The sequence below is a fragment of the Azolla caroliniana genome, unplaced genomic scaffold, assembly GCF_043228905.1.
Source record: "Azolla caroliniana isolate FFs.n. ecotype wild unplaced genomic scaffold, voAzoCaro1.0.p SCAF_10, whole genome shotgun sequence".
Lineage (NCBI taxonomy): Eukaryota > Viridiplantae > Streptophyta > Polypodiopsida > Salviniales > Salviniaceae > Azolla > Azolla caroliniana.
The window spans coordinates 2,780,241-2,793,322 of NW_028230445.1; the positions used below are offsets into that span (position 1 = coordinate 2,780,241).

Here is a 13,082-nt window from a genome sequence, read left to right on the forward strand (position 1 = left end):
GTATTGAAGAAAAGAAGGCATGGCATATGTTGACTTTTGGTGTTCTATTCTTCGTTGACTAATGGGTCATCTGTATGTGTGTGTGTGTGTGTGTGTGTGTGTGTGTGTGTGTGTGTGTGTGTGTCTCTCTCTCTCTCTCTCTCTCTCTCTCTTTCCTTTTTATACAAATGGTAAGGCCACATACCACAAATTCATTCATTCCTTCATCTTCTTCATAGCTCTATTGAGGTTAGTGCTCAATATTATCAACTAGTGCTCAATCATATGGACTCTTCCCTTCTTTATACATATGTACTTTGGTTTGCTTGATTTTGACATGACACTTCATTGGGCAGCTTCCATCACTAATCAGTGCCATATGTTTCTTAAATTTTATATTTAAGTGGATTTGCCTTGCCTGAATCATGTATTTTAATTTTACACAATTCACCAGTAAATCGAATCTCGAGCGTCCGCATAATCATTCATTAGCTTGACCTAAGATATTTATTTGCTGAGTAAATTTCATGAGAAAACATACAGATTCAAATTTGTGGTTTACTTATAGGCAATTTTAATATATATAGGGAACTTAACTTCTTAATTGTGATGAATTAGGACTAAATGGCGTCATGGTACATGGCTATGAACTGAGCTAATTCGATCAGAGGGACGGTGATGATGATGGACTCAACACAAGAGCCATCATCATGGGCAATGCCAGTAGACTCGGAGAACAAGGCGAAAAAGATCAGATTGTGGTCATTCGAGAAGCCGCACATGAGGGCATTCCACCTTGCATGGCTATCATTCTTCATATGTTTCGTGTCCAGCTTCGCGGCGGCTCCATTGCTACCCATCATAAGAGACAATCTAGACCTAACCAAGAAAGACATCGGCAATGCGGGCATAGCCTCGGTCACTGGAGCCATCATGTCTCGAATCATCATGGGGGCATTATGTGATTTGATTGGACCTCGCTATGCTTGTGCATCATTGGTCATGCTTACGGCCCCGGCAATCTTTTGCATGGCCACGGTGTCCACCACAGTCGGCTTCATCTTGTCGCGTTTCTTCATCGGGTTTTCCCTAGCCACTTTCGTGTCTTGCCAGTTCTGGATGAGCACCATGTTCTCGGCATCTATAGTCGGCACGGCCAATGGTATCACCGCGGGTTGGGGTAACCTTGGTGGTGGTTTCACCCAACTCATTATGCCTCTAATCTTCGAGCTCATTAATGGTCCTTTGAGATCTCCGAGCTTCACCGCATGGCGCCTCGCCTTCTTCGTCCCCGGCACTATGCACATCCTCATCGGTCTCTTTGTCCTCTTCTTCGCCCAAGACTTGCCTGATGGGAATGTGAAGGAACTCAAGGCCAAAGGTCTCAAAGTCAAGGACAACTTCTCAAAGGTATCCATGGACATGAAGATCCAGCCCCTCTCTTCTTCTTCTTCTTCTTTTGCAAAGCTTTTTTCAAGAACCCAAAAAATCAACTTTGTTTTTTGTCTCCATGTGAAACAAATGTATGCTTGTGTAGTATGTGTCTTCATGTACTTGCTATATCTAATAATGTTGTCTTCCCTTTACTATTTAATTTTCCTAGGTGGTGATTAATGCTGTTACCAACTATAGGACATGGGTACTTGCCCTAGCATATGGGTATTGCTTTGGTGTCGAGCTCACCGTGGACAACATCATAGCACAATACTTCTATGACAAATTCAACCTCAACTTGCACACGGCTGGCATTATCGGCTCGGCGTTCGGTCTCGCCAATATCGTCACTCGACCATTCGGAGGTGTATTGTCGGATTGGATAGCTCGTCCATACGGCATGCGTGGCCGATTATGGACACTCTGGCTTATTCAAACAATGGGTGGTGTGTTTTGCATAGCACTGGGATTGGTTGGAAATTTGGGAGGAGCCATCATAGCCATGATTCTTTTCTCCTGCTTTACTGAAGCTGCATGTGGGGCTACATTTGGGATCATACCATTTGTATCACATAGGTTTGATGCACATACATATTGGGACCTTACAATATTGCTATCATCAAATTAGAGATTTCTGTTATTTACATATAGATAGATAGATAGATAGATAGATAGATATGTGTGTGTGTGCATAATATTAACACCATTAGAGATTTTGTTGTGATAGTATAAAATTGATGATTTTGTCGTATTTCGATGGCTTGTAGATCATTAGGTGTTATCTCTGGAATTACCGGTGCGGGAGGCAACTTTGGCTCGATGGTCACTCAACTCATCTTCTTCACTAGTTCGACCAAGTCCACCGAAACTGGCATTGTGCAAATGGGCATTATGATTGTATGTTGCACATTGCCTCTTCTTTTAATTTACTTCCCACAATGGGGTGGGATGGTCTGCCCACCAAAACATGCAGCTGAAGAGGTATACTATATCAAGGAATGGTCTCCTGCTGAGCAAGAACTAGGGAAGCACCATGCTAGCTTGAAATTCGCCGATAACACTAAAGGTGAACGAGGTAAACGTGTGGCCTCGGCATCAAGTCCAGTGTCACAAACACCTTAAAATGTCTTAATTTTGGACATGTATTTCTAACACATCTGAGGATGTGATGGGAACTTTGCGATATTGTCAAAAGGACATGATATAAGATTTGCCACATATTTTAATCGCCTTCTCCATCACCATGAAACCTAAATAACAATGTCTTGATTCTCTTCTTTCGTGATTCCAAGGTATGATCAAGTTTTTGTAACCATCATAACAAGCAAAATTATGAACTTTCATAGTGTTCAACATCCTTTATGAGATGGTTAACTGTAAACCTTGGTTGGCTATAATTAACTACTATGGGTGTTGAGCGTAGTCCTTTGCAATGGGGAAAGGTGACTAATAAGAGTATCTCTAATCAATCCACTCTGCAGCCTATGTAGAAGATTATACATATCCTCCAAGGTTTTGGTTCACCATATAAAAGTTGTGCAAGTGTTTCATTATTAAACCTACAACTAAAATTCCCCACACATAAGTTTAGTATGTTAAAACTTTTGGCACTTTTGCTGAATGAACGTTGCTCTTTACTTCAAATTCAAAAGGTCCAACATAAAGAATACAGGGATTATGTTAACTATGGTCATCATATTCACATATTTTACTTTGCATTTCCTTTATCAAAAGGTTAATGTAACATCTTGATGCCTGATCAAAACTTTTACAAGCATCCTGCCAATTATAGAATATATATTTACTGCACTCGTTAAAAAGGTTCCTTCCCAGAACAAATTTTGAAATACAGATCTATCCCATCCTGATAGATTGATCATGAATGTCTTCATTGAAGACAGGTTAATAGATGTAGGGATATAGGACCAAAATAATGTATTGGTTGCCATGGCTGCAATAAAAAATCTCATGAATGCATAAATGGACTGTTTTAGTCAAGTTATGGATATCAGAGCTGGATCCACCCTTTCTCGCACGTGAGTTGAAACATAAGAATTGTGTATACGGTAGTCTTTCTACCAGTAATAAAGATGTATTACAACTCAGTCTCCAAACTATTTAAACAAATTTTTATGACTTAATTCCAAGAATTCTTCTCAAAATGAGTCATACAACTGAGTATTCAACCAATGCAAATATTTCTTCTAATGATTAATCCCAAGAATCTTGAAGGCTCATCCCACTAGGCATGCACAATGTCTTTTGGCAAGTGAAAGAGTATTTGCTTTTTGCTGATACTTCTATATTTGCTTTTTGCAAGTATGATATACAGTACAGGTTGGGTTAATTCAATCTTACTGTTCTGATAAATAAATAATGTCCCTACTCCTCAAATTTCCAAGGTGTTCCAAGTCAAATATACAAGAAGCTATATGAATTGAGCTTGCATGAACATAATACTTATTTGAATTCACACGTCAAGCTCTTTGTAAAGCTTTGACACCAATGATGAAACCTAAAGCAAGAGCACCCAATCCCAGCATAGTTTTGAACTGCTCAGTTGTGATACCAAAGAGATCGTCATATCGCCAGGAGTTTCTTTGATTTCGAGATTGTTTATCACTAAAAAAATCATGGAGACGAGCATTAACCATATCCAGTTGCTGCCTCAACTGCTGCTGACCCCTACCAAGACCCTTTACCTGTACTCAACAGCAAGAGAAATCAGAAGCTCATGCATTGAGAAAATATTAAAACAATCACACACACAGAAATGCATGTGTAATACCTCCTCATAAAGCAAAGGATCTGCTACATCTGGAGAGTTGCCATTGCCAGAGACCAGTTGAGATGAAATGCTTTGCTGAGAAATGCAGCGGGCTAGGGTGTTCTTTTGTGCTACATAACTGTTCTGAGAGGATGAAATGTCAATAAAGACGGAATCCAGCTTACTCTCAACATTACCAAGTCTCGATGATATTTCCTCTAGCCGTTCATTCACAGATGACAGTTTCTCTAGAAGATGCACAGATCCCTACTCAAAAGCAGAAGGACAGATAAATATTTGAAAGAAAAACAAACCAATTAACTTTAATAGAAATACCTCATAACCAGCCGGTGAATTCAGCTGCCTTTCATCATCATAATTTCCATTTGATACTACTAGAGACATCTGCTTTTTAGCAAACGTCCGCCGATTGTGTTGTGAACGACTTTCCCCAGTTGGCACGCTATAACAATGACATAAAGTTGGTATGTTTTCACAATATGATAACCAATGAGCTGTAATCATGCAATTCAAACATATATACATCTTTGATCACATACCTCAAAGATACATCTTTGCTTTCATTTTGCTCCCACTGCAAACTGAGCACATAGTTTCCTTAACAATGTCCCAAAGAAATTTGACAACCACTGACTACTCATGCATCTTGTAATCTATGTATAATCATAAGACATTAAAACTTGGGTAAAACACCAAAAGAACCCTAAACTTGTGTATGATTTAGCACCCTTGGGTTTTCAAAAAGTCACCATATTACCCTATGTCGCAGTGAGCTTTGTATTCCAAGGGATATGCAGGTAAATTTTTAAGACTTAGGACTATTCTCATCACTACCCAACAAGTTCAGGGTATTTTGGTGTTCTGCCTTCAATACTTCCACATGCGTGCGCAGTGAGAGACACTGAATTGAGATACCTTTTGCTATACACAGTTTGGCAAACGCCTTTCTTGTTAATTGTCAAAGACTTAGATAGTGGCGTGGTTGGAGGTCGTGGACTCAATACATCTTCATGAAGACTCAGCTTTGTTTTCAAGTCCTCTGAAGGTCCCTGGAGAGAAAATACAGTTGATCAAATTTCAATTTGTATAATATTTTTAAAAATTAGGAACATATTGTCCACAGTTTTACCACTAGGCCTGAAATCAGCTTTTCCCGCTGAATTTGTTCTATATATGAATGAGGTATATAGGAACCATCAAGACCTAAAGTTTTGCCAGCTTCAGCAACCAAATTTCTTTCTTTTCCCTGAACCTGTATGGCAAGAGTTTGCAATCAACCACTTAAAAAAATATCAATGTAGCTTGTAAGCATCCCGTAGATAATACCTGTACGTAATTTCGTTGCAGCTGTTCCAGCTTATCAATTTTGATGCATAACTTCTCATCAGAGAAAACATGACTTGATCTTTTCAATATGGTGGTTATGGTATAACCGAGAGCCATCAAACCCCCCAGCAGTCGGACACTCACTTCAAACGTTATTCTGGGGGATATTAAGAATGGACCATCCACGACAATTTCCTGTCCCAAGATTGGTAAATGCAGATTACAAACCAAAAAGATGTACCAAAGGATAATTAAAAACATAAAAATATATATTCTTCTGCAAATAGCAAACAGATTACCTCAAACATAAGACTATATTTTCCATCACGATTGCGCATACGCAGGTATGACTGGCAAGTCTCTGGATCTTCACCGGGGGGCAAGAGATAGATATCATATGTCTCTTCATTCAACTCTGCATGGTTAGGAGAGAGAACCAGCCTTATTTTCTCTTCTGATACAGCTTGAGCAGACTAACAGTGACAAGAACACTATCTCAGTAAGAAAGCAACAATTCCAATTTACCAAAACACAATAAACTCAGGTTTTCAACTTGCCTTCAAAATGTAAGTCGGGTTTTGGAAGCCAGAAAAAGGGTTAAATTTGTTAATGATTTTTATGTGCGCAGTTCCAAGATCAGGCTCAATGAAAGCTTTGTACATGGGATAAACCTATAAATAACAAAAAGATATGAAAAAATATGTTGTATCACCATGTTAATGTCTCCTCAGCATCACATTAATGTGCACATCACCATGCTGGTATTGCAAATGAGGCATTTGGAAAGGTGAAGGTTCATTTGTTAGCCACCAATTTAACTGATTAAAAAGAATATTCCACCTTTTATGTTCGATATCTCTATAATTTAGTAGTATCTCCATTATACTATGGGGAATTTCACTTTTTAAGGCAAACTTCTTCTTATTTTTATGGTACCTCCAGAAATCATTGCCTTAAAATCAGCCCAGATGCATCTTTTATTTAAGAGGATAGTTTCATGACTTAACTAGGTATTCAAATATGTAGTTTCTACTTTCCTACACAAGTGAAACAACTGGATAATTGATTTAAGCACAACGTTGCTGACATGAGAGATCTACCTCTACAAGTAGTTAGATATTTTGTGAGGAACTAGTAATGGGCTCTTGGATATAGAAGATGAGGATCAAATTTGAACCTCAAAAGGGGCAATTTCAGTGTTGGTGGGATTGACAAGATGCTTATTTAGACTCTTCTTCCACCTGATTAAGACGGGATCCAAGAATGTTAATTACAATTTCTTAGATGGGGATCCTACTCTAACAACACCTTGATACTCTCTAGTACTATAATTGTATATTTTCTACCAGCTTGCTTTCATTCTCCACATTGAATACACAATAATCTAAGATTAATATATAAATGCAAAGATCTGCAGAATAGTAGCAACACCTACCGTCTCTGATATTTGATGGATGATCTCTTCAGGTTCTTGACCAGCCCGATTGATGTCCCGTAATACCCTTTTCACAAGATCAAAATGCACACCTCCTTTGACAGCTACACGTAAATCCAGAAACGGACGAAGCTTCTCATTGAGTGCATAAATCCCTTCAATGACCACAATTCTTGAAGGTGGTACTTTCAGGCATCTATAGAAGAAAAGAACATAAGAAAAAAGAAGAAAATTGAATGCAGTCACACCAGCATTAGAAACACTCCGAACCTGTAACCCACTCTGCGACTGAGCTTGAAATCATATATTGGGATTTCTACATCTTTACCAGCTTTCAACTCATTTATGTTTTGAAGCAGCAGGTCATAGTCAGTCAATCTTGGATCTGTGGGGAAAGATACATTCCATCACTGTCATTATCAAGCGACAATAAGTTGCATTTAATGCAGCAAACCACATAAGTATTTTGAAGTATGCTTATTCTGTTCTGTCCTTGCCACTTGGTATTGCTCAATTCTCATTCACACAAATATTTAGGATGTAAACTGCCTTCATCCTAGAATCTCACATCATATAGACACTCAATTTGTGACCAGTCATCACATTCATGTTCCCAGGACTCCATGAGAGGAGCTATACAGGCCCGATATACTATGGGATATGAGGCATTATGTTGGAGACAGAGAAGATGTCTTCATGGTTCCAAGAGCCATGGGTCTATTCGATACTCTTGTTAAACCTATAATTCTTTCGACAGTGCACAATTGGGAGCCTAGTTTGGCTCTCACTGCCAATCTGGAGGCATCTCTAATGCTTGGAGATTTGCAGAGACGCCTTCATGTGGGCAAACCTTCATGCATCAGAGGCATCATTATACATAATGGGCTGCCACATTCTACATTGTCATCTCTCATTCTTTGCAGTTTGCTAAATATGCTAATGAAGGGAAGTATTTGTCATCAAAGAGCCAATTACAGCATTGCCAAGATAACTGAAATCAGCTCACTGGCTATTACAAGAATTATGGTGCAATCTTTTGCATGAGATTTAGCTTCATGAGGAAAAGGATTTAGATGTTACTTCTCTTCCTGCCAATTCACACACACTTTTCTTGATTCAATGCAAGCTACGATCACTCTCCCTAAATCAATGCATTGAGTAGGTAGAAAACGAAACCTACCTATACATAATAATAATAAAGTTTACTCTTGGCGAAAACTTCAAGCACCATATTTGCAAGATCCAAAAAATTTGTGATTGTGGGGCTGCATGTCAAGCTAATTTAGATTATACAAATCTCCCCACCTTTAGCTCTTCTTGCTATAAGTCAATCAAGGGCTGCACAGATAGAGTCTTGATCATAATATTCAATCACATAGCAGCAATTTGTCGTCCACATACGCCACTATTATCTATACCACGGTCTAATCGCCCTTATTGTCAACAAATTCGGGAAACTATCACCAGGCACCAAAAGATGCCAAATTCCCCCACTCCGGGGGCCTCTCCACCTTGGATAGGCCGATGTGTGAGAAAACTATTATGAACAGTTGTAAGATGCCAAAGAGGCTAGCTGCAGCTGAACAATAAACTAAAACAAGAACTATACTTCTTCCTGAGGCTCAAAGCCATCAAATACTTATGAGTGTGGGTTTTGTAACCCATGCATTTATGAGAGCAGATAAAATATTCCTAGGTACATAATGAGTTAATATGGTAGAGGACTGGAGAGAAAAGAACATATGCATTAAATGATGTAATGAAGTAGTGGTACGTTCAAAAGTCAAGTGTAAAAATGGTGGACTAAAGTAAATCTAGAGAGAGATTGCAGAAAGGAGAGATGAGCTCTAGGGCTGTCACCCTCCAACAAGATGTTGGTGATATTTCAAAGGCAGACGTTTCAGCCCATCAAAACTCAGGATATTAAAGGCCTACCTAAAAAGAATATCTTGTACCTTAGGCAGTTTTACTAATTTAGTTATATTTATCTTGGTTTATTGTTCTCATAGACGAGACATCATTTTACGATGCATTGACTGCACTCTTTACAGTTTTTCCGTCTTCCTTATCAATAGTACAAGAGACTCAAAAGTAGGAATGGAATTGATATAGCAATTGTATTTACAAACTTCAAAGGTCTACTAAGAGAAAAGGAGCAAAGATAATTCCCTTTCTGCAAGGATATTGTCAACAGCTGCCAGCTTATCCCTTAACCAGGCAAAGCAATAATTTTTCCAGTAATAGATTCACCTTCATGAATCCTTAAATCCTTGCATTTGGAAGTGAATCAGCCTTTAATCCGATGGCCATCATACCTTGAGTACAAAGCATCCCAGAGCTCTTTAGATATCTTCTTTGATCCAAACTGAGCAGCTACCTTCAGAGATGTAGCAGAGCTCATAAGGTAGTATAAGCATGTGGATCCTTCACCTCCCGTGCCTCTTGCACAGAAGTGGGTTCTTATCTTCAGGTTCATTCCAACAGGCTTGAAGCAACGAGGCTTCTCTTATAAACAATTTCTTTTGCATATAAGGCAGCAACTGCAAGCCCTCAAGATATTTTGGATCATATTTTTCCAGATGACTTGTTGTCTCGTCCAACAAGCTTAGCTAAGATGTTCCGCCAGAATCCTATGTCAATTTACCTATTGTCCCTTGCTACACATTAACCATCCCATATTGCATAGAATACATTGCCTCAAGATTGCCTAAAATATAGGGAAACCCAACTTTATGATAGAAACCATCTCACCTTCAGATTATGCTCTTCCCATACATGCAAATTACTGCAAGTTTTAACTATTGGCCTCTAAACCAACATGAGCAATAGTAGCAATGTATAAAAAATGAAACGCTACTCAAACTCAAGAACTTGAGAGTTAAATCAAATTGGGAAAATCTTAAAGGAAGAATAGTAGTTAAATAACGCCCATATACTTTACTTGAACACCTCAAATGCCACATTAGAATATGTAGAAGTTATTATCGAGCTATTTCATTATTGAAAAATGTATATATAGGCAACGAGACACAGCATTGGTTTGTCATTCGTTTGTTAAAATACAAATATTGAACAAATGCTGCTGCACAATAAGATATAAACATATAGGGGGTGACTGCCTAACAGTTAATCAAAGACAGACAGTTTATTACAATTCTAAACGTCATGACAAACATGTTACCATCATAGTTCTCATCGATGAGTCGGCTCGAATCATTGTAGTTGTCCATAGATATAGTCGCAATTCCAGGCATGAATCCAATTAGCTTTTCACAAAACACAGTCTTTCCAGCTCCGGAAGCACCAGCCAAACCCACGAAAATCACACCATCCATCTTTTGAGCCAGGAGTTGGCAAGCACGAACAAATATATATAACCCTTTTTCAAAAGAAAGAGACTCTTCAATTGGCAGAATCTCATATCGATCGTGCTCTTTTCTTTTGACTAATTGCAGTTGATTTTTGAGGAGTCCAGCCTTTCGACCATTTGGCGAGACAAGACTTTTCATTTTAGTGTCCATTAGATGAAATCAAGTTAGCACAATCCAAGATTTTACATCTGGCATAAAATAAAGGTGTCCATTAGCATCAAGTCTATTGACACATCGCGGACATAGACCATCTCCATTGAAATGTACAGTGGTTTCAAATGTCACTATTAACATATAGCAGAAAAAAAAATAGCATCACATCAATTTAGTCTTTTTATTCAGATTTTCATCAGTAGAAAACTCCTGTAGTAGACACTAAAGTTTCTAGGAAAGCGAAATATATGAAGGGAAGGGAAAGATCTCTCTATAAACTATCAAGAACTAATCACAGAAAGAACATCTTGACATCAAGATAGTACTTTCACTCGAAATTTCTCATGGTTGTGAGTTGACAGCAGTATTGCAAAGAAAAAGAAGGTATAAATGGAAGTATTCTCTATAAACTATAAGACACTGAGCAAAGCGTAGAAAAAAAACCATTCCAATCTATAAGTAATCCACAGGAATCTCTATCTACACTATCTGAAACTGATCTTATATAGAAAGAAACATTCCAATCCATAAGTAAGCCTCAGGCTTCTCTCTGCAGACTATACAAGACTGAGCATATATAGAAATTACAATTCCAACCTATAGGCAAGCAATCGGGTTCTCCTCTCTCTCTCTCTCTCTCTCTCTCTCTCTATCATCTCTCAAAAGACAGAGCAATACAAAAGAAGAATTGGAACCTGTAAGTAGTCAGCCCACAGCTCTCTATCCACTAATAAAAAACTGAGCTCAGAAAGAAAAAGTTTCAAGCTATTAGTAATCACTGACATCTCTGTCACACACACACACAGACACTCACATTCACATTCGCACACACTACCATCAAAAGATTGAGCAATGTAGAAAGGATGTGAAAAGTGAAGGAAAAGGAAAAGAGAACCTTTCCTTTTTATGTGTGGGGACAAGATAAATCATCACTCATTCGTACATAAATCCATTATTCTCGCACTCACCAAATCCTTTCTCACAATGATTCTGATGGAAGAATAATGTGCTGAAGAGTGAGTCCACCGATCATGTAACAGAACAGAGCACTTACATTCATGAATAGAATCCATGGATTTTGATCATTCAGAATTTTTTTTCAGGATGTCTGCAATTCGATTTAGAATTCAAAGATATGAATACCTTATTAAGTTTCTGTCATCTTTCTCTTCAGTCTCTCTGTACAGGTTTCTTCAGCGACTTTTTTCTTCATCTTCTGTGATCTTTCTTTGTCTGCTGCATCTATAAAGGTTTCAAGTTCGTAGTCTTTGCTCTCTGGCTTCTCCTTCTGATGTCTTTTATCTTTTGCTTCTGTGAGGTTTTGATCAACTGCAAGAATTCTTCGACCGATCTTTTCTCTTCTAAATACTTCAGGCTGCGATCTTTTCCTTTACCCTTCAGCTAATTCTTTGAAGAAACAGGAAGGAAGTCATCTTCTTCTCCAATCCTGATCTGCGGTCATCATCATCAACATTGGCATGAAGCAGCCATGATTGGATGTAGACGAACCGTGTGATCTCTCTGATTCTTCTACGTATTCTTTTAGCTTTTGATCCCTGCAAGGTTTCAAGGAGATGCAGACGAGATCATGACCATCATCATCATACAATATCCTGCTAAGATTTGATTCCTTGACATGTCTGTCCTCTGTGTTTTCCTGTCTATTCCTTCCTCTCTGCTGCCCTGCAAAAAGCTTCGAAGGGTTTTAAGAAATTCTCAGGACATACCCTCCTCATTAATCCTACCATCACCATCGCCATCACCATCACCATCACCATCATCACAACCCACCCCGTCCATAGAGCTCCTCCATACTGGGCTTTGCTCGGAATCGGCAACAAAGTCTCGTTCGATTCCCTATAGCCAAGATCCCGTTCGATTCCCTATAGCCAACCGAGTTCGATTTGATTCCCTAGCCAAATCAAACCGCGAAACCAAGGCTCGATGATTTAACCTGATTATTGTTTCATTCGGTTCGGTTCAATTCGATTCAACTTTAGTTCGGTTTGCTGGGCAGGGGGAGCGGGGGAGGGGGGGGGGGGGGGGGGGGGGGAGTTGTTGAAGGGTCTGGTATGAGCCTCTCGCATCTTAATAAAAATGACGAAAACTTGAAAGTGAATTGTTAGGGTTTTAAGTTAGAAACTTCATAATACATATCACATCGTGTATGAAGTTTAATCCGATTCAATTTCGGTTCAAGTTTAGTTCGATTTGGGATTTCGATTGGTGTTGCGGGCGGGGGAGGGTTGTTGAAAGGATCTGGTATGAGCCTCTTGCATCTTAATAACGGTTTATCCAGCTTCATCAAACCGTTCCTCAACTACTTCACAAACACTTATGGAAACATTTTTGTTGAATATTATCAATTAAACTTCATACACGATGTGATATGTATTATGAAGCTTCTAACTTTAAACCCTAACAATTCACTTTCAAGTTTTCGTCATTTTTATTTTAGTTTAAGAAATATATACATATATATATACCCTTTTGAAAAATAAGTGTATTGTAGCACACAAGTTGAGTTCGACCCAAAACTGAACCACAAAACTACACCTTAAATTGCTTGACGGCTTAGTGGATCTCTTGGACCGTT

General features: G+C 38.7%; 2 protein-coding genes across 5 annotated transcripts; one reads left to right on the forward strand and one right to left on the reverse strand.

The window, feature by feature from the left end:
* The first annotated feature begins 205 nt into the window (after window positions 1-205).
* LOC147858690 (high affinity nitrate transporter 2.4-like) lies at window positions 206-2,989 on the forward strand. Its single transcript, XM_087325803.1, has 4 exons — window positions 206-228; window positions 598-1,389; window positions 1,583-1,989; window positions 2,181-2,989. The coding sequence occupies exons 2-4, from the start codon at window positions 658-660 to the stop codon at window positions 2,533-2,535; spliced, it is 1,494 nt and encodes a 497-aa protein (XP_087181929.1). The 5' UTR covers window positions 206-228; window positions 598-657; the 3' UTR covers window positions 2,536-2,989.
* Window positions 2,990-3,673: 684 nt separating this feature from the next.
* Window positions 3,674-11,816, reverse strand: LOC147858691 (inorganic pyrophosphatase TTM1-like). Of its 4 annotated transcripts, none has more exons than XM_087325799.1 (13): window positions 11,630-11,816; window positions 10,144-10,521; window positions 7,233-7,347; window positions 6,963-7,158; window positions 6,085-6,198; window positions 5,827-6,000; window positions 5,528-5,722; window positions 5,331-5,453; window positions 5,117-5,250; window positions 4,741-4,782; window positions 4,517-4,643; window positions 4,202-4,447; window positions 3,674-4,115 (listed from the first exon to the last, which is right to left on the reverse strand). In XM_087325799.1, exons 2-13 carry the CDS (start codon window positions 10,481-10,483, stop codon window positions 3,891-3,893), a joined length of 2,031 nt encoding a protein of 676 aa, XP_087181925.1. In that variant the 5' UTR covers window positions 10,484-10,521; window positions 11,630-11,816; the 3' UTR covers window positions 3,674-3,890. The 4 variants fall into 4 exon arrangements, with proteins under 4 accessions (XP_087181925.1, XP_087181924.1, XP_087181927.1 ...); XM_087325798.1 differs by having other exon boundaries at window positions 11,541-11,816; XM_087325801.1 differs by lacking the exon at window positions 11,630-11,816 and adding an exon at window positions 11,182-11,280.
* Between the last annotated feature and the right edge of the window lie 1,266 nt (window positions 11,817-13,082).